Source organism: Talpa occidentalis, unplaced genomic scaffold, assembly GCF_014898055.3.
Source record: "Talpa occidentalis isolate TD23 unplaced genomic scaffold, MPIMG_talOcc4v2.1 talOcc4.12, whole genome shotgun sequence".
Classification (NCBI taxonomy): domain Eukaryota; kingdom Metazoa; phylum Chordata; class Mammalia; order Eulipotyphla; family Talpidae; genus Talpa; species Talpa occidentalis.
The window spans coordinates 47946838-47973730 of NW_023601212.1; the positions used below are offsets into that span (position 1 = coordinate 47946838).

Sequence of the window (26893 nt, forward strand, 5' to 3'; positions counted from 1 at the left end):
AATACCAGGCTGCCAAAGTGGGCAAGCACTGGGACTTTTAATATACGGCACAACACTGGCAACAATGGAAGGGCAGGCAGAAATGCAGGCTGGAACATTCCACAGTCCAGGAACGCCGGGTTCTTGAAATATGTTGGTGTCTCTCCACAACACTCAGTAGTAAGGCCGTCTGGGGTTGTTCTGGGGGTAATGCAAAGACAAAAGGGGAGGATTAATGATGAAAACAGACAGCTCCTCCCATTCAGAATCTTCTAAGGCAGCTGAGTTCATACCCCTGAAAGGGGAGGGCAGGTTTGGGGAGTGGCAGGTGGGAGTCATTGGTGTGGTCTTACCTAGCTAGAGTGGGGATGGAGGGACACTTAAGAGAGGAGCACATGGGCTGTGGGGCAGCCACGTGAGGATGGGACACACGCACCAGGGGGTTGGGCCGGAAGCGGTAGGCCAGCATCATCCTCTTGCGGAAGGCCTCATACTCATCATCTTCCTTGGAGAGCTCAGCTGGCCGGTCAATGCCGAAGCCGGCGCCATCCACTGTGGTGGTTCCCCTGCAGAGGGACAATGGGAAGTGTGAGCAGGGGGTCCAGGTTGGTGCCAGCAGGCTGGAGAGGTGGTGCAGGGCCTACGTTTGAAGAAGGGAGCCTCATCCCACCTGGCTGGGCTCAACAGCAGCACCACAATGCAGATAGAGGTGAGGATGAGGCAGGGACATCCTCAGAGAATATACATAACACTGTGGGAGGAGGGTCAATGGGCCTGTGTCTCCCAGTGGGACTTTACTCTGCATCCAACAGAAACTGCACTCACTTGTTTATGGAGTTCTGGGACTCCCCTCTCCCTCACCCTCTTTGGCCACACTCACTTGTTCACCGGGTTCTTGATGCCCTGGCCTTCTGAGCCCAGCCCTTCACCCTCCTTCCAGCCCATCTTCATCAACATCTGGTAGCCGATGTTCTCCACTGTCAGCTTGAACTCCTTGTACTCTGAGTAGTCAGGCTCTCGGCCCTCCTGCAGGGCGAGAAGGCACTGTTATCCATGAGAGCAGCAGCTGGAAACCCCCCACTGAAGACACTGGCTGCTAGGACCACCTGCCCGTCTATTCCCTTCCCAAGTCAGATGCCTCAGAATGAATCAAGCTCCTCCTCGTCAGGGTCCTGAGAGCCAAACTTAGTGAACTCCCTTCTGGCCAAGACAAAGAGACAGGGTCACAAAGGCTGCAAGCACCATGGGAAAGATGAATCAACAAAGCCAAACTCCCTGTTTCAAGGGTGCCATCTTACAGAGTACTAAAAAGGAAATATGGTCAGTGAGAAGGCCATCTTGTGATGTGGTTATAAGGACAACGAAATTTTACAAAACCCCCAAAAGGCCCCATGGGATGCAGCAGATTGGCCATTTCTCCTCAAAGAATCTCATGGCACAGGAGGAACAGTTAACTCTCCCCTGGAAAGCCTGTCTGCTGGGCTTCTGCCTGAGAAACACAGCCTATAAAGGCACTTAATTGGCTCCACTGGAAGAAGAATTTCTCTAAAGCCCCAGGAAATGTTTCTAAAGTGGCAGCTGAGCTTCTATTTGCTAATTCCCTACACAGACAGCGTCTGTCATAAACAGATGCCTCTTGTAGCAGGAGAGCCAGCTCCCCCGAGAGTGCTCAGGCCAGCAGGCACTGCAAGGTGAGTAGGCAGCGGGAGAGCTGGATGGCCCAAGACGGGGGCTTGGAGATGAGGCCCCAAACCCTCCCAGCTCACCTTCAGGGCCTTGAAAGTCTCCATGAACTTTTCCAACTCGTCTGGTGGCAGGAAGTCTCCAATGAAGTGTTTTCCCCGGCCCATCTTGGTCAGCTGCTCAGCCCACTCTGCCCAGAGAGGGAGAAAAGAATAAGGGGTGGAAAGCGGCACCCTAACGCATAGAGGTTCAGTGTGCAGCTGGCTAAGGCCTTGACTTGGGCACCTGCTCCTTCAGGTGGCACTGTTGAGTGCTGTGCTGAGAACTGCCCCTTTCACCATGGAAGAAAAAGAGGCACAGAGATTCTCACCCAAGGCCCTGCAGGCAAGGGAAGTGGGCCGGGGTCTGAAGCAGGCAGGTGTCTCAAGACCAGTATGATGCCTTCTGGGCAGGTGGGAGGGTTGTCCTATGTTCCCAATGCTCTGACATCCCCATTCCCACCCCCACCCCCGCACGAGTCCCCTCCTCACAACCACGTCTGGGCCCACCCCGAGTCTTGTCCATCTCCATGCGCCGCAGTTGGTGTTCCCAGGTGCCCAGTTCACTGTCCACCTCCTCATCACTGTCATAACCATGTTGGTGCTGTTGCAGTGCCTTCTCCCATAGCAGCTGCATGTCTTGCATTGCGCGCTTGTGCTGCATGATCATGTCATACATCTGCTGCATCTGTGGAGGCACAGCTAGTGATCAGGACAGGACTCAGAGAGTACTCAACAAATACCCAGGATGGCAGGATGTGCCGTAGAACCTGGAATCCCAGGTAAAGCATGCAGGACCCCTCTCTACTTGCCTAGAGCCTCGGGCCTGCTTAGAACCCAGTACATTATGGTATTGGCACTGTGGACTGGGCAGCAATAGGTGCTCCTGACCCTTGGTAGGGTCAATGATGACATAATGAGGCTATGGTCTGGAGGTGGCTGGGGATGCCCAGGACAGACAGTCTTATGCCTCCTGTTCCCAAGGGGAAGCAGCAGAGGTTTTGTCCCCCACTGCAGAATCTTTGCCTGGCTGGCATTACCCCAACACTGTCCAATACCATATGAGTAGCTATCACATTGCTCAGAGCACTTTACCTTAGTAAGGCTTGTCCTATACTGGATGCTGGGAGAAATGAATGGAGAATTTCAAGAGAGACTACCTAAATGGAACCAGCCATGAGTGCTGGCGGGGGGGCTGCCCAGCAGCACAAGAAGGCCTCGACTGTGGGCCTGACTGCAGGCTGGCGAGGGCCCTCAGAAAGAACCCGCCTGCACAGGAGGCCCAGACTATACTGGGGCCACTGTACCTTGGGGCAGTGTTGGGGACAACATACCACCAGCCCTATGGAGCCTGCCTGCTCTGGCCCACACATCTCACCTCCTGCTGCTCCTTCAGCTGCTTCTTCTGAGCGTCTGAGAGTTCTGTGACACCCACCAGACCTACTGGTTTTCCCTTCTCATATCCAAGCCCCTTGAGGTCCTGAACTGGAAATAAGACACAGGAGAATCAATGACAGACACATGCAATGTCCTGCTCCTATATGCACTGTGGAGTCCATGAACTGATGGAATCTGCCATCAAGCATGGCAGGACCTCCTACCAGGTGAGTTAGTTTACCATGTCACTTGACCACAGGGGACACTTCTGATGTCACCCCCTGTGGGACCCTCCAGGCATGCTTTGCTCCCACTGTGTGTAGATGGTGACACAACTCAGAGATCTGGGCTCACCCCCAAAGTTACATGGCTAATGGTGACACAGCAGGACTCTGCAAAGCCTGAGATAAATGAATGGAAATGAGCATGTGTGTATGTACGTGTATGAGAGGTGTGTGTGTCCATTCCCACATACAGACTCCAGGAAGTCAGCCTTGCAGTGAAAAGACACCAGTGTAGACACACCTGGGCTCAGAGTCTGGCATGAGACTTATCCGTGTGGTTAGTTAGCTTCTTCTGGGGAGGCAGCCAAACAGCCTCAAAGCAGCTGACATTTAATTTGACATCAGTTTTGAGCTTGGCTGGAGCCAGCAACACTAATCTGTTTGAAGAAGTTAGGCAGAGTGGGCTGCAGAGGTCCCTCTGGGAGGGTGGAATGAGTTGGGCCCTCCCAGGGGCTGGGTCTTTGCCCCAAGAACCACCCACAGCTGCTCCTTGACCCCATAATTGCACCTAGCCTCTTCTCAAAGGTTATGTGGAGGCACAGGAGGATGTAGGGGAGTCCTGTGGAGAGGGCAAGGAAGCCAATGTCTGAGCAGCCCACCCACAGTCCTTTTCCTCGGGCTGCTTTCTCAGTGAGCAGGCAGGGAGGGGCTGCCCATGCTCCCCTTGGGATGACATGGATGGGCAGAACTCTACCCCAGTTTGAGGCTTCAGAACCCATGTTTGTCCACTGGGGAGTGAGGAGAGTGGCTTCTATACCAGTAGGTTATGGGAGCCAAATCCAAGAGATATAGTCTCAATGGATGTGCACATATCATACTACACCCAGATCCAAGCCCCCTCCTTTACATCTAGCACCATGTTCAGCACGGAGCACAACCGAAGTTAACTGCCAAGACTTAGGTAGGTAGGTGCCATCAAGAGCCCCAAGGAGGACCAGAATCTTCAGTCAGTTTTCATCTTAGAACCCAGAGGCACTGATCAGGAGACCCCTCAGTCTGGACAGGAGGGTCATTAGGCCAACTCTGTGACAGGCTGAACTGCCTTCCTATTCAATCCTGTCTCAGTAAGGCAAATACAGATGAAGGCCAAATGCCCAGCCACATCTTACTGTGAGCCTATGGGTCCAGCTCTATTCAAGTGTGGGGTGGGGAAGGTGGGAACATTTGCTTCCAAAGGTGCATACTGAATGGGGGCAAGTCAGACAGATGGCATGAGACAGCATGTCTCAGTTACCAATTACCATTTGCGAGTGTAATGACAATAAATACCTAATACTTGCGAGTTTTTGGTAGAAAATGAGAAATCAGGTCATCCCAAAACTGCTGTCAAGGAGGGAGGGTAGGAGTAATTATGCCAAATTGACCATGACAATCATTCTGGTTTATCACTGTGTATTTCACATAACATACCTGAACTGACAGGATGTATGAGAAAAAGTGCTTAGAGGAAAGGTTACGGTTGTTAAGTGCTCCCATTAAAAAAGATCTTGCCTTAAGGTTTTAGGACAGAGCAAACTAATTCCAGAGCTAGCAGATGGAAGGAAACAAAGATTAGAACAGAAAAAAGTGAAACACGGAATAGAAATACAAGAGAAATTCCATGAAACCAAAAATTGAACAACAAAAGTGCCAAAGCTAGATTGACTAAGAAAAAGAAAAGAAAAACACACATACTAAAATCAGAAAAGAAAGAGAACATATTAATAACCTTACAGAAATATAAAGGACCATAAAAGAACACTATGAACAACTGTCTGCCAACAAACTGGATAACTCACACAGTGGAAAAATTCCTTGGAGTGCACAAACTACTAAATCTAACTCTAGACAATATAGAAAACCTGAGTAAAGGAGAGTCCAATAATAATCAGAAACCTGCCAACAAGGGGGACCTCCTTGGTGGCACAAGGGGTTAAGCACAGCACTATGAAGCTATCCGCAGCCTCTGCAGCACGAGTTCAATCCCCGGCTGGCCAGGGAGCTGACCCACATGGCGCAGCAGAACTCTCCTGTCTTGCCGCTGCTCCCTTCTGCAGTGTATTTCAGTCAGTCTGTCTGTTGTGTTCTCCACTCTGTCTCTGGTGAATCCTCTCACCCCCTCTGCACCTCTGGCCTGTATCCCAGTTCTTGTATGCATAAATAAATAAATCTTTAAAAATAAATAAATAAATAAAAAGAAAACTGCCAATAAGGAGAAGCCCAGGTCGAGGCAGACATCACTGGGATATTCCATAAAATACTTAAAGTAATTAAAACTGATTCTCAAACTTTTTAAAAACTGAAGAGACGGGGCCTCCCTGGTGGCAGAGGTTAAGCCTCAGTGTGAATACCACTGTGCCCTGAGCTCAATTCCTGGCCGGGAGCTAACCCACATGGCGCAGGAGGAGACCTCTGCTGTCTTGCCTGCTGCTCCCCTTACCAGTGTGTTTCAGTGGACCTGCCTGTTATGCTCCCCACTCTGTCTCTGGTGAATTATCTCAGCCCCACACGTCAGGCCTACACCCTAGTTCTTGTATGAATAAATAAATCTTAAAAAAAAAGACAGAAGAATATTCTTTATGAATATAGATGCAGAAATCCACAAGCTACTAGCAATGAAATACAGCAGCATGTTAATAGGATTATATGCCATGACCAGATCAGATTTATAGCAGAAATGCAAGGGTGGTTCACGTAAGAAATCAATCAACAAACATTAACAAAACGTGGTAAAATATCATATTAACAGAATAAAGGGGGGTGGGAACCACATGATCAATTGATTTGACATAATCAAACACTCTTTCATGACAAACTAGGAATAGACAGAAACTTCTTCAGCATAATAAAAACTATGTAAACAATACACAGCATAAAATTTTAAATTACAAAAAACAGTTAACATCACACTCAATGATGAAAGACTGAAAGTTGTCACCATGATCAGGAACAAGGCAAGAATGCCCACTTTCCCCACTTTCAAAGACACAGTATTAGACATCCCAGTCAAAGCAATTTGGCAAGAAAAAGAAATGAGAAGCACTCAAATTGAAATGGAAAAAAGCAAAACTATCTATTTGCAAATGACATGATCATACTTGTAAAAAGTCTATGAAATTTACACAGACTGTCAGTGCATATAAATTCAACAAAGTTGAAAGACACATAATCAACACACAAGAATCAGTTGTATTATTATACATGAGCAATAACCTGGAAAAAACTTCATCTACAATAGCATCAAAAATAACAAATCACCGACAAATAAATTTAACCAAGGACATGCAATTAAACTATAAAATGTGTCTAAGAAAATTAAAGACAACAAATAAATGGAAAGGAGTGGAAGATTTAAATATTGTTAACATGTCAATACTATCCCAAATCAATCTAGAGAGTCAATGTAATGATTATCAAAAGGCCAATGGTGTTTTCTGCAAACAAACAAAGAAGCCAATCCAAAAATTCACATGAAAATTCAAGAGACCCCTGATAGCCTAAAGCAATTTTGAAAAAAGAAAATAAAGAACAAAGTTGGAGGAATCACACTCCTGATTTCAAGACTTACTGCAAAGCTACTATCATCAAAATAGTGTGGTGTTGGCATACAAACCAATGTAAACAAAACAAGGAGTCCAGAAACATACCTTCCCATATCTGTTCAACTGTTTTTATTTTAAAGATTTATTTTATTTATTTATGCATACAAAAGCTGGGCCACAGGCCAGAGGTGTGGGGGTTGGGGGTGAGAGGATTCACCAGGGACAGAGTGAGGAGCAGAACAGGTGAAATACACTGACTGTGGGCCTCCCTGGTGGCGCAAGGGTTAAGATGCAACCTATGAAGCTCTTTGCATCCACTGCAGCACGAGTTCGATCCCCAGCCAGGGAGCTACCCACATGGTGCCAAAGACCTCGCCTGTCTCGCCCGCTGCTCCCCTCAGCAGTGTATTTCAGTCGATCTGCCTGTTCTGTTCCCCACTGTGCCTCTGGTGAATCCTCTCACTCCCCACAACTCTGGCCTATACCCCAGTTCTTGTATGTATAATTAAATAAATCTTTTTTTTTTTAAAGATTATTTATTTATTTATACAAGCACTGGGTACAGTCAGAAGCGCGGGAGGACGAGAAAATTCACCAGAGACAGAGCGGGGAACAGAACAGGCAGACTGACGAAATACACTGCTGAAGGGAGCAGCGGGCGGCAGGAGAGGTCTGCGCGCCATGTGGGACCCTCGCCAGCGGCCGGGGATTGAACCGGTGCTGCAGAGGCTGCGGGCAGCTTCGCAGCCCAGTGCTCAACCGCTGTGCCACCAAGGGAGGTCCTAAATAAATAAATCTTGGCGCAGCAGACCTCTCCTGTCTTGCCCGTTTCTCCCCTCAGCAGTGTATTTCAGTCAGTGTATTGCTCCCCTCAGCAGTGTATTTCAGTCATTCTGCCTGTTCTGCTCCCCACTCTGTCTCTCGTGAATCTTCTCACCCAGATCTTATATGCATTGAAAAAAAAAAAAAAAAGCCCTACAAATCATGCATCTAAACAGGCTGTTAATATCCAAAATATGCAAAGCACTCCTACAGCTCAACAACAAAAAGAAAAATAACCCAATTTAAGAAATGGACTAAACAGACATTTCTCCAAACAAGCTATACAAATGACCGGTAAGCATATTAAAAGCTGTGCATCACCTTTATTGATTAAGGAAAGTTGAGTTAAAAAACTACAAATGATTCCACAGTGCATGCACTAGGATAGCTATAATATGGTGAGAATATGGAGAAACTGGAACCCTCATGATGGATTAGGGGTGTGTAAAATGGTTAACTGTCCTATGGTTTCTCAAAGAGTAAAACATAGAGCTTGATGATCCAGTGACTCCAATTCTAAGTACAGACACAAACAAACTGCAATCAAGGATTCAAGTAGTATTTTTAGGTCAATGTTTAGACCACTAGACACAATGACCAAGAGGTGGGGACAACCCAAATGTCCATCAACTAACGGATGAAAAAAGCATGGCACATCCACAGATTAGAACATCACTCATCCATAGAAAAGAATGAAATTCTGACACGACTATGAAGCAGATAAACACTGAAAACTTGCTCAGTGAAAGAAGGCAGACCCCTCTTGATAGGCTGGGGAGCAGGAGGGGAGTTGGCCCACCTGACAGAGGTGAGGGAGAGGTGTCCACATCCCTTTGCACCAGCTCGGCAGGTGGGAGCTCCACTTTGTCCTCTTCAGGCCCCCACCGGCTCTTCCGCTTCCTCTTCACGGTGGCTGTGGTGGCAGGTTTCGCAGGCGTGGCAGAAACCGGGGTGACAGTGGGTAGGGGTGAAGTTACAGATGAGACGGGGCAGGCAGCAGTGGGGGGCATGGACCCCAAGAGGGTTTCAGGAGGGGATCTGCACTTCAGACCAAGATCGGTTGCCGTGGGGGTGTCTGTGGAGCTGGCTTTGGCTTTCCGGAACTCTTCTAGCTTCTGGCGATAGTATTTGTACCCTTGGCTATTGGGTTCATACAGAAAGCTGCAAAGGAGAGTGGGGGCATAGCATCAGCTGGGCCCATGTCCCTGTCCCTGATTCTGGACAGGAGCAGCTCAGTCTTGTATAGGCATGCTTAGGTGAGCCAGAGTCACTATAGGGTCATGTCAGGGTTGTGGTCCCCACCACGACCTCCGGTCCTGCCAGGTCCTGCCAAAGTGCAAAGAGTGATACGACAGGCACCTATCACAATGCCATTCCCACTAACCACAGACCACTCCAAGTCACTACCTTGACTTGACCAGGCACCTGTGAGAGGCCACTGATCACCTTCTTAAAGGAAAAGGAGTGGGCTACCTCAGACCTACAGACTTTGTGGGGCTTCTTCCATGCTTCCCTAGGGACCATGCTCCCCTAGATGACTTCACACCAAGAAGTTGCCTGGTGCCAACAAGCACAGAAGGATGTGTTCTAAACCAGATAGCTCAGGGCATTGTCGCTTCTCTCCATTACATCCTCAAGAGGCATCAATAGCAGATGGAGCCCAAACAGTTACAATGAACATTGGAACAGATGAGGAGCTAGATGTGAACCCAACGGGAGAAGCCTCTGCCTCTCTGTAATACAAGGGTCCCCTCATCTCCAGCTCAAGGTGCAAAGCAGGCAACATAGGTTCAGAAATGGCAGAAGCCATGGCTCAATCTATACCTACCCAGTGTCTCGGACTATGAATGTCCTGAGTTGACAGTCTCACCTTCGGAGACCGATGCAGTAAGATGAGAAAAGAGTAGGCGTACAGAGTGAGTGGAAAGGAAGAAATAAAATTGTTTGCTTGCAGATGACGTGATTCAAATAGGCAAAAAAACCTCTTGGAACTAGAAAGTGATTATAGTATGGTTGGAGGATCCAAGGTAAGTAGTCAAAAATCAATCACTTCCCTCTACATCAGCACTTAACAAGTAGAATTTGAAACTGAAATTGAAAACACAGTAGCATTTACATTAGCACCCAAAAAAAGGAAACACTTAGGTAAAAACCTGAAAAAAAAAGTATGAGATCTATATGACAAAAACTACAAAACTAATCAACGAAATCAAAGAAATAAATTGGAGTGCTGTTCCATGTTCCTGGTAAGGAAGACTCAATATTGTTAAATCTACAGACTTAATGCAATCCCAATGAAAATCCCAGCAAAGTATTTTGTGGATGTTTACAAACTAAAGTTTACATGGAGAGGCAAAAGATTCAGAATAGCCAACACAAGAGTGAAGAGCACAGTTGGATTGACAATAACTGACTTCTAGATTACCACAAAGCTACAGTCAGCTAGATGGTGATGAACACACAGATCAAACGAAGAGAATAGAGGGCTCAGAAAAAGATGCACATAAATATAGTGACTGATCATTTATGATAAAGCAAAAATAAAAAAGTAGTCTTTTCAATAAATGTTGCTGGAACAAGTGGGCATCCACAGGCAACAAACTGAATGTAAACACCGACCTCAAACTCTTTACTAAAATGGGTCATAGACCTAAATGTAAAGCACAAAACTATAAAACTCCTAGATGATAGCACTGAAGAAAACCTAGATGATTTTGTGTATGGTGATGAACTTTTAGATACACCACCAAAGACAGGATCCATGATAGAAACTGACAATCTAGACTTCATTTAAAATCTCGGGCCTCCTGGTGGCACAAGGGGTTAAGCACAGCACTGTGAGGCTATCCACAGCCTCTGCAGCATGAGTTTGATCCCTGGCAGGCCAGGGAGCTGCCCACATGGCACAGCAGACCTTTCCTGTCTCGCCTGCTGCTCCCCTCAGCAGTGTATTTCAGTCAGTCTGCCTGTTCTGCTCCGCATTCTTTTTCTGGTGAATTCTCTCACCCCCCCGCCCCCACACCCCTGGCCTGCACCCCAGTTCTTGTATGCATGAATAAATAAATCTTTAAAAAAAAAAAAAGCAATTTGCTGTATTTAAAAACATAAATAAAATCTCTACTCTGGGGGTAGGGGGGGTGTCTCCCTGATTGCTTAGGGGTTAAGTCTAAGTGTTATCACCACTATAGCCTGAATTTGATTCCCAGCCAGGAAGCTGACCCACAATGGCACAGCAGACCTCTCCTGTCTTACCTGCTGCTCCCCTTAGCAGTGTTAGTTCAGTAAATCTGCCTGTTCTGCTCCCCACTGTCTCTGGTGAATCATCTCATCACCACCGCCCCCACCCCCCGACACCTTTGGCCTACACCCCAGTTCTTCTATGCAAAAATAAAAAATAAAATCTGTACTCTGCAAAAGACACTGTCAAGAAAATGAAAAGATAAATCATAGACTAGAAGAAACACTTGCAAAAAAAGCTTGTTTATGATAAGCTTTACTTAGGATTAGGGGCTGCTCTCAAAGAAGAAAAAAGGTCACAACTCACTAATAAACAAGTTGATTAAAAAACAGGACAATGAGAACCCTAACCAAAGTAGACCTCACCAGTGTAGAAATACAGATGGAAAAAAAAGCATAAAAAGATGCTCCACATCACACGAGAGGGAAAATAGAAGATGAGATTCCACAGCACACCTATTAGAATGACAAAAATTCAGGATGCTGGCAACACCAGCGTTTACATGGAGGATGTGGAGCAATAGGAAATCTCATCCACTGCTGGCAGGAATGCACAATGACACAGTCACTTTACCAAACAGTTTGGAGGTTTCTTACAAAAATAACCATGCTCTTAGCATACAATTCAACAAGTGCACTTCTTGGTATTTACCCAAAGGAGTTGAAAACCTATGTATACACAAAAACCTGCACAGATGTTTACAGCAGTTTTATTCACAATTGCAAAAACTTGCCAGCAAACATGTCCCTCAGTAGGTGAATGGATAAACTGTGGTCTATTCATCGGATTATTCATGTAAAAAGAAAAGAGCTATAAAGCCATGAACAGATATGGAGAAGCCTAATGTGTATATTACTAAGCGGAAGACACCACTCTGAAAAGGCTGTGTACAGTGGTTTCAGTTACCTGAGGTCAACCTTGGTCTGAATAATTCTGTACAATAAAACATTCTGAGAGACTAATATCATGGTTTTATTGAAGTACATTGTTATAACCGTTCTATTTTATCATGTGTTATTAATCCCTCATTTTATAAATTAAACTTTATCATAGCTAGGAAAAAAGTGTATACAGAGGGTTTGGTACTATCCAAAGTTTCAGGCATCCACTGGAGATCTTAGGATTGTGGATTGTATTCCCCCCACAGATAAGGGGGGTACTACCGCACTGTATGACTCCAATCATATGACATTCTGGAAAAGGCGAAACAATGGAGACAGTAAAAAGATTATGGATGGGGGTGGTAGAAAGGGATGACTAGACTGAGAACAGAGAACTTTTAGGGCAGTGAAAATACTCTGTATGATACCATAATAATGGGTATATATCCTTATATATTTATCCAAACCCAATGACATCAAGAATGAACCATCAAGTATAGACCATCAACTATGTGAATACAAGGTCACTGACCCTAGTAAATGTACCACTATGGTTGGGAGGTTGACAACGGGGGAGGCCAAGCATTGTATGGAGCCAGGAAATATATGGGAAATCTCTGTATCTTCTATTTAATTTTGGTGCAAACCTAAAACTGTTCTTAAAAAATAACATCTTAAAAAAAATTAAGCAAGAACAGTAGTTCTGTCAGCTGTGAGGGAAAAGACAACCTTGGGCCTTAGAGGGTAAGGTAGCCCTTACCCTCCACAGATGCAGGGATTCTGCAACATCCTAAACAATTTTTAAAAATCTTTTACTTCACCTAAGAACATAAGGCTTTCCCATTAGAATACAGTGAGCATGGTGGCGATGGCACCTTTACTGACTGGCTACCTTGCCTCAGTTTCCTCACCTGGAAGAGCCCAGCACACTGGCTATTGCAAAGAACAAGTGGCTCTCACGGGTGATGTGTCAGAGTTGCATGTAGCTCACAGTGGGTGCTGTGTGGGCTGCCACCACCTTCGCCCGCGTGCCTTCTGCTGGCTGAAATCCCACTGGGGACATGTAGTTAACAGTTTAGCCCAGTGAGGCTGGATGTTCATTTTGTTCTGTTTCATGAATACACTGACAATGTTATATTAAACTGTTATATCTAGGGACAGCATCTAAGAAGTGTGATGGCTGGTCAAAAAGGATGGGCTTTTCTGGCTTCTTTATAGTTGTTAGGGGTAGTTCCCTAAAACACAGAACTGCAAGTGTGCTGGCTCATGAGAGGAATCAAGAGGGCAGGGAAGGGCTCAGAGTCCAGAAAACAAGGTGGCAGCTAGATTTGGGGGTGACAGGAACTGTTGAACAATTGCCCCCACAATGACTGAACAGTCCACCTGGTCGGACCCTGCATACCCTCCCCATGCAGGACACCCAATCATTCCCTATAGTACTCCTGAGTGCTCTTGGCTCTGGCTGTGGTAATAATCAGAGGCGAGCTTCCCGACCACACTATCCACCATCAGCTATCCTACCCTAGCCCTCACAACACCCCTCTCCCCGCCCCCCCAAGTCAGGCCAACACAATGGGAGGGCTGACAGTATTTCTCCAATCTGACCCTTCTTGGCCAGAGCAGCTGAGCTCTGGACTCCTGACTAAGGAGCGCCACCTGGATCTTGGACAGAATTCTATAACCTTGCCTGCTGTGCCTGTGGTAGATTTTTGCAGTCTATTTTACCTACAATGAGACACTAACCTAAGCATCCTGTTTAAATAAACTTACGTCAGCACATGGGAATAAAAGGTGCAATGACTTACAGTAGACTATCAAGTAAATGCTGATTTGGGTGTTGCACAGTGGAGGTGACATCACTGTGCAGTGAGAAGACCCCAGTCCCCTGAACTCCAGACCCAACCACCCCTTAGTCCTAAGGGCTTTCAGCTGCAGGGACATTTCCCTGTTTATCAGAATTGTCTGCATCTTGGCCTTCTCTCCCTCCCACAGGCCCATGATTCAATGAGCCTTCCTGATGATTCTCCCCTCTCCATTCCCATCATATGGTCTGACCACTCCCACCCCCATCCCCAGGACTGCAACAGACCCAACCCTGACACTCCCTGTGCAGACCCCTCTGGCCCTGTTGGGCTCCAATATCCATCCACACCATAGTCCCATGCTTACCCTCCACTCCTCTGCTGCTTCACTCCTTACAAGGCTCTGCCTCCCTTAGTCAAGTGCAGGTGTTGAATTCACCACCCAGTGAATGAAAAAGTGGGAACATGACCCATTCCATTGGTACCTACTACTCACCACCCCATATGAAACCTGCTCACAGACAAGAAATTCCCAACCACATTCCTCATCACAAAGCCAAGACCCTAAGGATGCACACAGCTAACAGCAGTCCTGTAGATTTCTGCCCAGAGCCTGCTAGCTCAAAGTCTGGATATGCCGTCCTGCTACAAAGGGGGCTTGTAGAGAGAAAGCAGGAGACTTTCACTACAAGATGCATGGAAAACCTAAGGCCCCCAAAAGCCCCTGCACACTGGCCTGACATGTAGATAATTTGTGGCTCTGACATGCACTTGGAAATACTTGTGTAGTGGTCAGACTAGGCTCTAGGGTCAGAAACTCATGGACACAAGTCCTGGCCTCACCAATTTCTCTCCATGAGACTCTATCACATTTCCTTATTTGTGGGGCCATGATGAGGGTAAGGATCATCTCCTGGAGGCTCCCCCTCCTTACCTGAATGCCTGGTTCTCACGATTGTTCTGGAGGGCAATGGTTTCCACCTCCGGACCCCCATCTGCTATGAACCTGGCCAACTTTTCTGCAAGGTTCTTGACCTCTTCATCCTCTGGGGGTGAAACTTTAAGCAGGCTGTCAGTACTGAGCTCAACTCACCACACCCAACAGCCTAATTTCTGCTAAGAACCCCACAGGCAACAAGAGGGGTTTATTTTAGGAACAATGCAAAGAAAAACAGGCAAATGGGAATCAGATTACTGCACTGAGAGAAAACACTGGAGTCAACATCACAACATATCTCCAACCCCCCACCCACCCATCCCTTCCCACCCTGTAGGTTGCAAGGGCCTCGGGTATACTGGGATACAGGAAAAGGCCATGTCTGGGTTGTGCTAGAGAGATGGGAGCCACCCACCCAATCTTTATACTAGGGGCTGACTTGACCCCACTTCTCCTGAGAGAAGGTTGGGGCAAAGGGCCACAGGCAATACAATGAAGTGCCCTCTATGGCCCTAGTTCAGTCTATACATCCCTCCCCTGCTGACTGGCTAGAATTTTTCACTTGGTTATAGTCGGAGCCCAGTCAGCATTTCCCCCAACACTCATCCCACCAGGATCTCAGCTGATCCTTTCTGTCTCTGGCTACCCTCTCCCCCACCCAGTGTCAAAGACCACTTCAGCATCTAGCTATCTTCATTGCCCACATGCAATAGGCATTCATTAACACTTATTAAAATGAACATGAACCAATAGGTTCCTTCTCCCCATTGTGTGCAGTCTTGGCTTTGGCTCTCAAGATTTTCCAGTCCTCAAAGCACTGGCAGAGTGGGTAGTACTGGTACCAGCATGACCCCATAGCTTAGGAGGACACAGATCCAGGCTGTTGGCACCATCCCATGCCAAGGTGGCCACCAAGAACCCTGATTCCATGAGGGGTAGGCTCTGTCTCCCCAGAGCCCCCTCCACCCACCTACCTTTCTGAGAGGCTGCCTGCAACTTCTGTGCCTCCTTTTTTATCTCGGCTACCTTCTTTCTGTAGTAGAGGAATTCCCTGCTATTCTTATCATGCAAAAACCTGGAGAATTTTGTAAACAAAGAGAAAGATGAGCAGAGGAAAAGGGCAGACCAAAGCAGACTCAAGACGACATGTTGTATAAAAACAAGCTGGCGAGCAGATGCCTGGACAGGGCCCAGGAGTAAATCTCCATATCTCTGGGGAGTCCCTGGTACCTCTGGTATGAATTAAGGAGCCCTTGGAACAACGTCTGGCTCATACAAGCAAGCACCCAGTCCCAGAGCCTAAGTCACCTGAGGGTTTTATATGAATATCCGCGCATACTGTCGTGTGGTACAAACATTCAGTAGCAGTGGCTTTCCCCTCCCAGAAGTACTTACGAAAGTGCTGGATTATCCTTGTAGTTCTCCATAGCTAGCTTTTCTAATTCGGGGCCTCCTTCTGCCACAAAGCGGGCCAATTTCTCTATCACTTTCCGAGTCTCGGCTCCCTCTGGGGGTGAAACTTTAAGGAGGCTGTCAGTACTGGGGTTCAACTCACACACCCCACAGTCAACAGGCACACTCTCTCTATGGACCACAATGACAGAGGGGTGGGGGGAGAAGAGGGTGAGATGCGGGAGGTTGTCGGGTGTCCCAGGTCCAAGTACAAAGCACCCCGATGAGGGGAGTCAGTCTTTGAAGGCACACTGGCAGGCACACTGGCAGGAGAGAAGTGTGAGCTCTCGAAGGCCAAGTCGGTCCCCAGGCTGACAGGGTGACGTTCCCCTTTTTTTGAATGCTTAATTCTTTTCTTTATTTACCAGTGTTCAGTGTAATAAACTGATTCCCTTTCATCCGTCAAAGATGACAAATTCTTTTAAAACATCATTACAAATTGATTTAAACACATCAGGTGGGTTTCTGTCCATTGCATTAACGTCATCACAGAAGCTCAATCATCCCCTCTGTGGCTGGTGGAGCCTCTTCCAGCTGGCTCCCAAGGTCTTTGGGCAGGACCTCAGGAGTCTCGCCGGCCTCCTCGCTAGCTGCTGGGACAGGGCGCTCCAGGATCATCTCACAGATTTCCTGCCCAGACCTAGAGCCAGCAAATTGTCCAAGAAGTCTTGGTTTCCATGAGTGACAAAGTGTTTCCAGACCACCTTCGGGGCGCTAGGAAGGCTTACTGCAACAAGCTTAATCATTACCTCAAGGCCTTTTCAACGTGCAAAGGTACAAAAATACATTTTTGTATTTGTATTAGCCAACCCTTTGAGACACACGGACCTCATTTTTTTTATTTATCACTGCTCTATCTCTAGATCATCATTCAGCCACTATAGCGCTCATGACCCTCTTAGGATAACTCCTAAGAGAAATTCCTTGCAGTCAGTGACTGGATTTGTTTGAGACTCTCAACAATAGCACCAGACACCAACAAGTGCCAATTTTGTTCCCTTTGTTACCTGGACTGACAGGAAGCTCAGAGTGGGGGTGGAGGTGGCTGTGGCTTAAGGGGACTGTGGCTTCAAGTGTTCCTGGAGAGGTACCAGGGACATTCTGTGTCTGCCTTTTCCCCAGCCTCACACTCTTCCTGTATGCCTGGCAATGACCTTGACCTGGTCACTGTTTACAGGAATGGTGTTTTTCTGAGGTCATTTCAACAGCAAGCTGTTAACAGGCCCTAAAACAACCCACTGCCCCAAGTAAAGCCATGGCTCCCAGCAGGGCCCTCTCTGAGAAAACACCACTGTCCCTGGCTCCCTCTGACTGATGCTGGACACTGAGTCCCTCTGACCACGGCCTGAACCAGCAACCAAAATCCAACCAAGGGTTTTACATGCTGTCACAGCATGACTACAGAACCACTTCAGTCAGTCCTCACCGTCATGGTGATATGACTATACCAGCCACCTGGGCTGAGATGGACTAGGCCTCCACACAGTTCAAGTGTCAGAAGGCTACCAATACCACACTGTGCCCTCCTATACCAGGCAGCTTGGATGGCTCACCTAAGACCAGCGACTGCCTTTCCCTGGGGCAGGAGAGCATACCCTCCACCCTTTGTGCTCCTACCTCTAGCCCAAACTGGGGGATAAGTAATCCACAGAAAGGAACAGCACTCTGGGTCTCAGGGCTGGCAAAGTGTGGGTCCAGGCCAAAGAACCACTGGAAACTCCTCCCTTTGTATGAGACAAAAGGGAAGACTATGAGACATAGTGAAGGCTTGCCTGAGGGCACCACAACTCCCATGCACTAATCAGCCCTGTTTTGGAATGGGCTCCCAGAAAGAAATTGGCAGTCTGCTGTTCCCACATACTGCTTCCTTCCCCCACCCCCTACTTTGGCCCCCATACCCTAGGGAATACAACTTCAGCCCTTCCCTCAGCTTGGAGGACTGGTGGTCCCTGACCACTATACTAAACTCCCTACAACCCTGGCTGAGCTTTCCCTACTGAGTGGGACAGTCCCACAGGGCTGGAGCAGTGGAGAAGGGAGGCAGCAGCCCTCCCCTTTCTTACCTTTGATTTCCAACCACTGCTCGTAGTCCTCCTCTTCATCTTCATCAGGAGACTGGAAGACACTTGGGCGGCTGGCGACAGGCAGTTGTTTGGCATGCATGTAGTTCTTCACCTGCCCTGGTGGGCTGCTGATGAGGGGGGGCCTCTTCCCAGTCCGGGGTAGCACACGAGGGGGAGCAGTAGGTACGCTGGGGGGTGGATCTTGGGAAGGAAGGGTATGATGCTCAAGGTCTCTAGGGAGCATACCTGTCTTCCCAGCTAACCCATATGCTATGAGCCCTGGGGTCTGGATCTTTGGATTCCAGCTCAGTGCTGGGCAAAATTAATCAGAGAGGAAGCCACCCCCATTTTACAGATGAAAACGTGAGGCTCAGAGGAAGGCCTTGTGGTTGTCACTGGCCCAGGTCTCTGCATGCAGCAGTTTTGGCACCCAATGCCTTTACCCTTGGGGACCCTGGGGAGAAGAATCAGTGGGGTAGGCCCAGGCAGTAGAAGACATGGACGACAGCTCACCTGTGTTGTTTTGCGCCTTCTGCAGCTTCAGAAACTGCTGCAGGAAGCTGCCATCGTTGGCGAACTTGTTGGAAGCAGAGGAGTTGTGGGAATTCACCATTCTAGACCCAGGGCAGAGGACAGAGGTGAGCCGAGAGAGGAAGCCACTGAGAACAAGGCCGAGTGCCAGTCTTGAGCCCATTCCTGTTTACTGGGATGCAAAACTGGCCCCAGAGATGCCCAGCCCTGCAGAGCACATGATGGGCAAGCAAGAACAATCTAACTAGTCAAAACAACATGACATTATCTCCAACGGCAATGCAACCTGCCAGGAGTAACCAATGTACCCAGTGAGAAAACTTAGGCCACCTGCTCCCTGAACAATACCCATCATGCTTGTTATCTGTGTACCCTGCATGGCACCTGTCATACCTGTTAACTAATTACATGAGCTGTTTCTGGTTCCCATGTGTCTGCCCAGGTACTCAAGTTCCCCAAGGAAGGGTGTGTGTCTATACTTGTGTGTCATTGGCCTGGGCTGGTCAGTGCTTCTGTGAATCACACAGACATAGGGAAACACCCAAAGTAACATCTTGGTGGGAGTATTTTATATTTTCACTTTCTTTTTTCTTTCTGCAGAGTATGATTTACTTAATAATTTTTAAGTAGATGTTCTGAACATCTACTTTTAATATATCAGCACAAAAACAAACTGAATAATCTAGATATTTAATTCATTTTCACCATCATAAAAGTACCAAAAACTGACTAGAGAACAAATAAAAATGTCAAAATACAAATACAGAGAGAAAAGGGGAAACCCAAAAAACGTTCCTTATATCACAATAGCTACTCTTCAAACACTCTCTTTTATTCCTCTAATTTATCCCCTAAATTAGAAATAGAACTAAGGCTGTGACCAGAATATAACCTACTTCTTCCATTTTTTTCTCTCTCTCTTTTTTTTAAAGATTTATTTATTTATACTGGAAGTCCTAGCCAGAGCAATAAGACAAGAGAAAGACATCCAAGGAATCCAAATAGGAAAAGAAGAAGTCAAACTATCACTATTTGCAGATGATATGATAATATACAGAGAACCCCAAAATCTCCACAGAAAAACTAATTCAACTCATCAATCAATTCAGTAAAGTGGCAGGATACAAAATCAACACGCAAAAGTCAGTAGCCTTCCTATACACAAACAACAAATCTGAAGAAGAAGAAATCAAAAAAACCATCCCTTTTATTATCGAAACAAAAAAAATCAAATATTTGGGAATAAATCTAACAAAAGAGGTAAAGGACCTATACAAAGAAAACTATAAAACACTGTTAAAAGAAATAGAAGAAGACACAAAGAAATGGAAAGACATCCCCTGCTCATGGATTGGAAGAATAAACATTATTAAAATGGCCATCCTACCAAAAGCAATATACAGATTCAATGCTATTCCAATCAAAATTTCAATGTCATTCTTCAAAGAAATAGAACAATTATTGATGAAATTCATATGGAATCACCAAAAACCCCGAATAGCCAAAGCTCTACTGAAAAAAAAAGAAGGAAATGGAGGCATCACACGCCCAGACTTCAAACTATACTACAAAGCCATAATCATCAAAACTGCATGGTATTGGAATAAGAACAGACATACAGACCAATGGAATCGAATAGAAAATCCAGAAATAAACCCACAGATTTATGGTCAACTAATCTTTGACAAAGGAGCAAAGACTATGCATTGGAGCAAAGAAAGTTTGTTCAATAAATGGTGCTGGGAAAACTGGGTCGCTACATGCAAAAGAATGAAGCTTGACCACTACCTCACACCATACACAAAAATCAACTCAAAATGGATTAAAGACTAGACATAAGACCTGAAACCATAAAATACATAGAAGGAAATATAGGCGAAACACTACGGGATTTGCACATCAAAGACATCTTTACAGACACATCACCCAAAGCAGTGATAGTGAAGGCAAAGATAAACAGCTGGGACTACATCAAATTAAAGAGCTTCTGCACAGCAAAAGAGACAATAACAAAAACAAAGAGAAACCCCACCAACTGGGAGAACATTTTTGCACCCAACACTAATGATAAAGGACTGATCACAAAAATCTGCAAAGAGCTGATGAAACTCAACAACAACAAAGAAAATAATCCAGTCAAAAAATGGGCAGAAGAGCTAAAAAGAAACTTCTCTGAAGAGGAAATGCAAATGGCCATCAGGCATATGAAAAAATGTTCAACATCACTTGTCATCAGGGAAATGCAAATCAAAACTACCATGAGATACCATCTTACACCAGTGAGAATGGCACATATTAAAAAAACTAGCAACAACAAATGTTGGCGAGGGTGTGGAGAAAAAGGAACTCTCCTGCACTGTTGGTGGGAGTGCAAACTGGTCCAACCACTGTGGAGAGCTGTGTGGAGATTTCTGGACCTACTAAACATAGAGCTTCCATATGATCCAGCAATTCCACTCCTAGGTATTTACCCAAAGGACACAGAAACATCAATTCCAAAGAGCACCTGCACCCCTATGTTTATAGCAGCACTGTTTACAATAGCTAAGCTTTGGAAACAACCCAAATGCCCAAAAATAGATGACTGGATCAAGAAGATGTGGTACATATATACCATGGAATATTACTCAGCATTCAAAAAAGATAAACACATGCAATTTGCAGCAACATGGATGGCGCTGGAAGGGATCATGCTCAGCGAAATAAGCCAAAAAGAAAAAGAAAAATACCGGATGGTCTCACTCATAGCAGGAATCTAGAAAACTTAAATAAGGGACCAGGAAAATGAATATAAGAAAGTGAAAATCAAAATCAACAAAAAACTATGAACCAGAGGCACTTTTTGGGGGTGGGGGGCGGGAGGGGAAGGATTGGGGTCAGAATGGGGCGTTTGCAATTGTATGGGGGAATATAAAAATAAAATTTATTATTTTTTTTAAAAAAAAATTATTTATTTATTTATTCATACACGCAGGCAGAAGGACTGAAGTTCACTGCTGAGGGGAGCAGCAGGTGGCAGGAGAGGTCTGTGCGCCATGTGGGACCCTCCTCCGGTGGCCAGGGAGCAGCCGGGGATCGAACAGGCGCTGCAGAGGCTGCGGGCAGCTTCGCAATCCAGTGCTCAACCGCTGCGCCACCGGGGAGGCCCCCATTTTCTCTTATAGCATATTATCCTATCCAATCTCAGCAATCCCTCATCATTCACTTTACAAGGCTACACGGCATCCCTCCACACAGACACACCCAGTAATTGGTAAGAGCTGAGGAAGTCTATATGTAGGCTTTTGCCTTTAAAAGTGTCATCTTTCTGGGCCTCCCTGGTGGCACAGGCAGTTAAGCTCAGTGCTGGGAAGCTGTCCGCAGCCTTTGCAGTATCTGTTCGATCCCCGCTGGCCGCAGAGCAGCCCACATGGCGTGGCAGACCTCTCCTGTCTCGCCCACTGCTCCCCTCAGCAGTGTATTTCAGTCAGTCTGCCTGTTCTGTTCCCTATTCTGTCTCTGGTGAATCCTCTCACCCTCCCACACATCTGGCCTGTACCGCGGTTCTTATATAAATAAATCTTTAAAATATATATATATATATATAAAAAAAGATTCATCTTTCTAAAAATCTGTGCTAGTGAACCAAAAATGGAAATGACCTAAACAATGGGCAAAGGGCAGTGGTTAAATGAATTATGGGATGTCTGTAAGGCAGATGGTGCCATTCCAAAGAGTTAAAATTTTATAGATAAAGCAATCAAGTAAATTACTAAATGAAAAATGAAAGGCAGAATATAAACAATGTCCTACTTATGACAAAATACATTTGAATTAAAAATTGTTAGGAAAACCCAACATGCAACCAGCACTGCCGCTGCATTTCAGGGTTATATCTGATTTAGGATTTTCCTTGTTTTGTTTTCTACTTCCCAGACTTCCTACTACATAGATTGACTATCTTTAAATTTTTAAAGTTTTTCATGTGAAAGAAAAGGTTATATGGATAACCTGCTTGACATTAAACCAGCAGGGCTTTCTGAAAATTCTGGCTCCATCCTCACACCATGTAGCTCCCTTGGGAGACAGAAGGTAGGGACAATGATAGACAAGAAAGCACCTTGGGGGCCTCCCCTCTGGTGGTGCAGCGGTTGAGTGCTCAGCTGCGAAGCTGCCCACAGCCTCTGCAGCACCGGTTCAATTGCCGGCCACCAGCGAGGGTCCCACATGGCACGCAGACCTCTCCTGCCGCGCCCGCTGCTCCCCTCAGCAGTGTATTTCATCAATCTGCCTGTTCTGTTGCCAGCTCTGGCTCTGGTGAATTCTCTCACCCTCCCATGCTTCTGACTGTACCCAGTGCTTATATAAATAAATAAACCTTAAAAGAAAAAAAAGCACGTTGGGCGGTAGTCAGCAAATGAATTCCACTTGAAAACCACCCCTAACAAAGAGCAGAACATGTTATAGAGATGCTGGCTCTTGATAAATATATAAAATGTAGTCCATCCATATATATGGAGTATTATTCAACCATAAAAAGAAATGAAGTTTGACACATGACAGAGAGTAGAAGAACCTTCAAAAGCTACTTATCATATGAAATATTTAGAGCAGGCAATCCAGAGACAGAAAGAAATTAATGGTGGGCTGAAAGAAGGGGATAGGTTTCTTCTGGAGGTGATGACATGTTCTGGAATTAGAAGCAGCTAACATGACGCTATGTAGTAAATATGTTAACATGGTGCTATGTAGTAAAAACCACTAACTTGTGGGCCTCCCTGGTGGCACAAGAGTTAAAGACACAGCGCTATCTAGCTATCACCAGCCACTGCAGCATGAGTTCGATCCAGGGAGCTAACCACATGGTGCAGCAGACCTCTCCTGTCTTGCCCGCTGCTCCCCTCAGCAGTGTATTTCAGTAGATCTACCTGTTCTGCTCCCCATTCTCTCTGGTGAAATCTCTCCCTCCGCCACACCTCTGGCCTACACCCCAGTTCTTGTATACATAAATAAATAAACCTTTAAAAAAAAACCACTAACTTCTGTAGTTTGAAAGGTGAGTTTTATGGCATATGAATTACAGCTCAATAAAAATGAATAAAACTATGAAGGCTCTAAATAGGGGAGAAGCAGCTAACAAAATTGATAAAAACTTGGTGAAACAAAGACACAGGGTGGGAATATACCAAAATGTTTATCTCAAGGTGATTTAAATGCTTCCTATTATTATTCCTATTAAATGCTTCCTACTATTATTATTATTATTATTAAATGCTTCCTATTATTCCTCATCAGGAAATTCTAAAATTTGGAGTTCTACGCTTTGACAGCAGAGACAAGAGTTATTCCCAAAGTTACCTGTGCCATACACTCCTCCACCTGATGTTCCCCTTCAGTAGTTTATTCCTGATGTTGGACTCCAACAACCTCACAAGACCACCTGGGAAGTGACTCTACCATGCTGGTGCCAAATGCTTGCACAACACAGGGGCAAGAGCCCCCAACTAGTAGATCACTCATGTCCAACCCACATTCCACAGCCCTTGGAGACCTAGTATCTTCTGTCCAGAAGACACAGACATTTAGAAAAGAGGAGAGCTGAGACACAACTTTGTGGAATACTAATGTTCTATGATTCAGGCTCTAGTCTGAAATTCATGTTGCTCTAATCCCTCAGAATTTCTGACAACAGGGAGAAGGAAACTTGATGAGCTTCCTACTGCCTAGCTCTGGAATAGGCCCTTTGGCCCTGTGATCAGTTCAGGCTGCCTGATTCAGGAGCCCTCTGCTTGGCAGGCCTTTCCTTGCTTCAACAGGCTGGCTCTGCTTGGGTCTTCAAAACACAGAGCCTCTGCTGTAAGTCTCAGAAGTGCAACTACAGTGGCCACTGCATCTAGGAACACAATGCCTCATATTAAGCACCAGCAACTCTTGGGAGTAGGACTGGCACCCTCTTTGGTAATAACGATAAATCCCATATGGGGAAAAATGAAAAATGAGTCTGGGTTTTTGCTGTGCACTGTACTTCCAGTCCAGGGGCCATACCTGACTGGCATTAAGTAATTGCTGAGCGAGGAAGCTGTCAGGCTATCCTCTGGGCCCACATAACCCTTGCTCCTCTCCCGCCACAATGAGTTTCATGCAGAATGTCACTCCTTGCATCGTCAGGTGCAGGCACACTGCTCTCATAAGCAAAACCCTCTGCAAGTAACCCTTTAAGACCTCAGGAAGCACTTACTCGCCAAGATATGGGGATTGAGGGCTGACCACTTGATTCTGCTTGGCTTTCTGCTCCATTTTGGCTTCAATTTCCCGTTTCTTCTGAGCAATAAGCTCTTCTTGGTGAAGGATGTTCATGTTCATTTTTCCAGACTTGGGAGGAGCAACCCCAAACCATCGGTTAGCTTTTCCTGGGTAGAAGAAGCACATTAGAAGTCACCTGTGCTGCACAAATATGCCCACCTGCTGCTAAGGGCCTGAGAGCAACTGACAGTCATTTGTTCATTCATTCATTCAACATTTACTGAGCTGTAACAGGCCCTGTATGAGGTGAAGAAGAGGCTCACTTATTGTTGGAGAGACAATAAACTTGTAACAAAAAGTAACTGCAAAACTGTAACAAGAAATCTTTGAAGGAAACTGTATAAAAAGGGTGAGAAAGAATTACCAGGAGCACTTATGCTACTGCAGTAGGTAGAAAATAACCTCTAGAAGAGGGAAAACCAAAGCCAGAACTGAAAAGTTAAAAAGCTGGTCTCCGAAAAAGTAATTTGGTCAAAAGCCCAAGACAGGAAGAAGTTTGGAGCATCCAAGGACCAGCAAGGGTCCAGTATGGCAAGAGTAGACCACTCCAGGGATGGGGATGAGGGCAACAGAGTCTGGGTTTTACTTTAAAGATTTTGGAAGTAACAGGGGAGTATTAAACTGACAAAACCCAATTGGTATCTTTATTTTTCAGATCATTCCACTTGTCGACTGAAGAGTGGTAGGCAGCAAAAACACAAAACAAAACAAAACAAAAAAAAACAAGGAAGCTTGCTGGTGCCAAGCAAAAGACAATGGTGTCACACACAACAGTGGAAGCTGTAGTGATGAAGACACCTCAGAGGTTCCCCTGGGACTCAGAATAAAATCCTAATTCTAAAAGTCAAATTTTAAGGCAATGCTAGAAAAAAATCCCCTCCCCACTTGAACTTTATCCTAGTCATTCTCCAAAACGACAAGCCCATCCCTCCCTGAGGCCTTGGCACTTTGCTGTCCCACCTCTTCATGGGAGGATCTTTCCTCCAGATCATCCCATTGCTGGCATTTTCTCATCTTAAATGTCCCCTCTCACATCAATGCAACTTGCTCTCAGTTGCATTGTGTGCTACCCCAGTAGGAAACAACCTTCAAGAAGGCAGGGCCCTCTTTGGGGTCATCACCGCACCCCCAATGCCCAGCACAAAGCCTGATACATAGCAAGTATCTGCTGCATGGGTGAACGCCTCCCAGTCTGGGGATACTCCGTCTGTGAAAGAGAGAAGGGCAAGGCTTGCGATAACACTGGGGCTGCTGACAACTAAAATGTGTAAATAGAATCCTAGAGTAGTTCGGAAAAGCAGCCTTTCCAGAAAACGGGACACAGGCCATACAGCGGCTGCTACCAACGTGGGGAGGAAAGGTGCTCTCGGGACAGCCCAAGGTTGTCGGTCTTCGGGGCGCAGGATTCGGAGCAGCTCCGAAGGCGACTACTTGGAAAACGAGCAGAGGCAGACCTGGCGGAGGCCTGCACGGAAAGCTAGGAGCCCTCAGCGCGCCAGGAGTGAAAACAGACAACTGGGTCTGGGGGGCTTGGCGGACAGCGCTCGAGGGAGGTCACTCCGGGCGGCCCGTGGGTTGTGGCGGGATTGGTGGGGTAGGTGGGCCAGAGAGAGGCGAGGCTGTGGCGCGCAGACCAGGCCCCGGCGGCCGCCGAGGGGAGGCGGGGGCTGGTACCTGCAACATCCCGGGTGTCCATCTTGAGACTCCTCCACACCCACAATGCTTTGGCGCCGCCCGAAGAGGCTTGTTATAGTGCGCATGGCCTGCCGGGAGATGTAGTCCGCGTTTGCCTGCCACGTCCGGCAGCTGCGAGAACGCCAAGGGTCTTCTCCCACAACGGGAATACACATCTAGGGCTGTCTTCTGTGTCCGGTCTCAGTCCGGAGGACCAGAAGACGTCGCCGTTTCTTATGCCTTCCAGGAGCCACGGTAACGCTAAACACAAAACTACAAGTTCAGGGACGCTTTACACGGTAAATATCGCGACAGCCGCGAGGCTAGCC

At 46.5% G+C, this 26893-nt stretch overlaps 1 protein-coding gene across 1 annotated transcript; it reads right to left on the minus strand.

The window, feature by feature from the left end:
* Positions 1-17: 17 nt before the first annotated feature.
* On the minus strand, positions 18-26851 carry SUGP1 (SURP and G-patch domain containing 1). The gene is made up of 14 exons (XM_037506247.2): positions 26565-26851; positions 24826-24997; positions 18591-18691; positions 18078-18278; positions 15958-16081; positions 15537-15637; positions 14560-14683; positions 8504-8865; positions 3079-3185; positions 2211-2388; positions 1746-1852; positions 860-1005; positions 416-545; positions 18-180 (listed from the first exon to the last, which is right to left on the minus strand). The coding sequence occupies exons 1-14, from the start codon at positions 26584-26586 to the stop codon at positions 154-156; spliced, it is 1902 nt and encodes a 633-aa protein (XP_037362144.1). The 5' UTR covers positions 26587-26851; the 3' UTR covers positions 18-153.
* Positions 26852-26893: the final 42 nt, after the last annotated feature.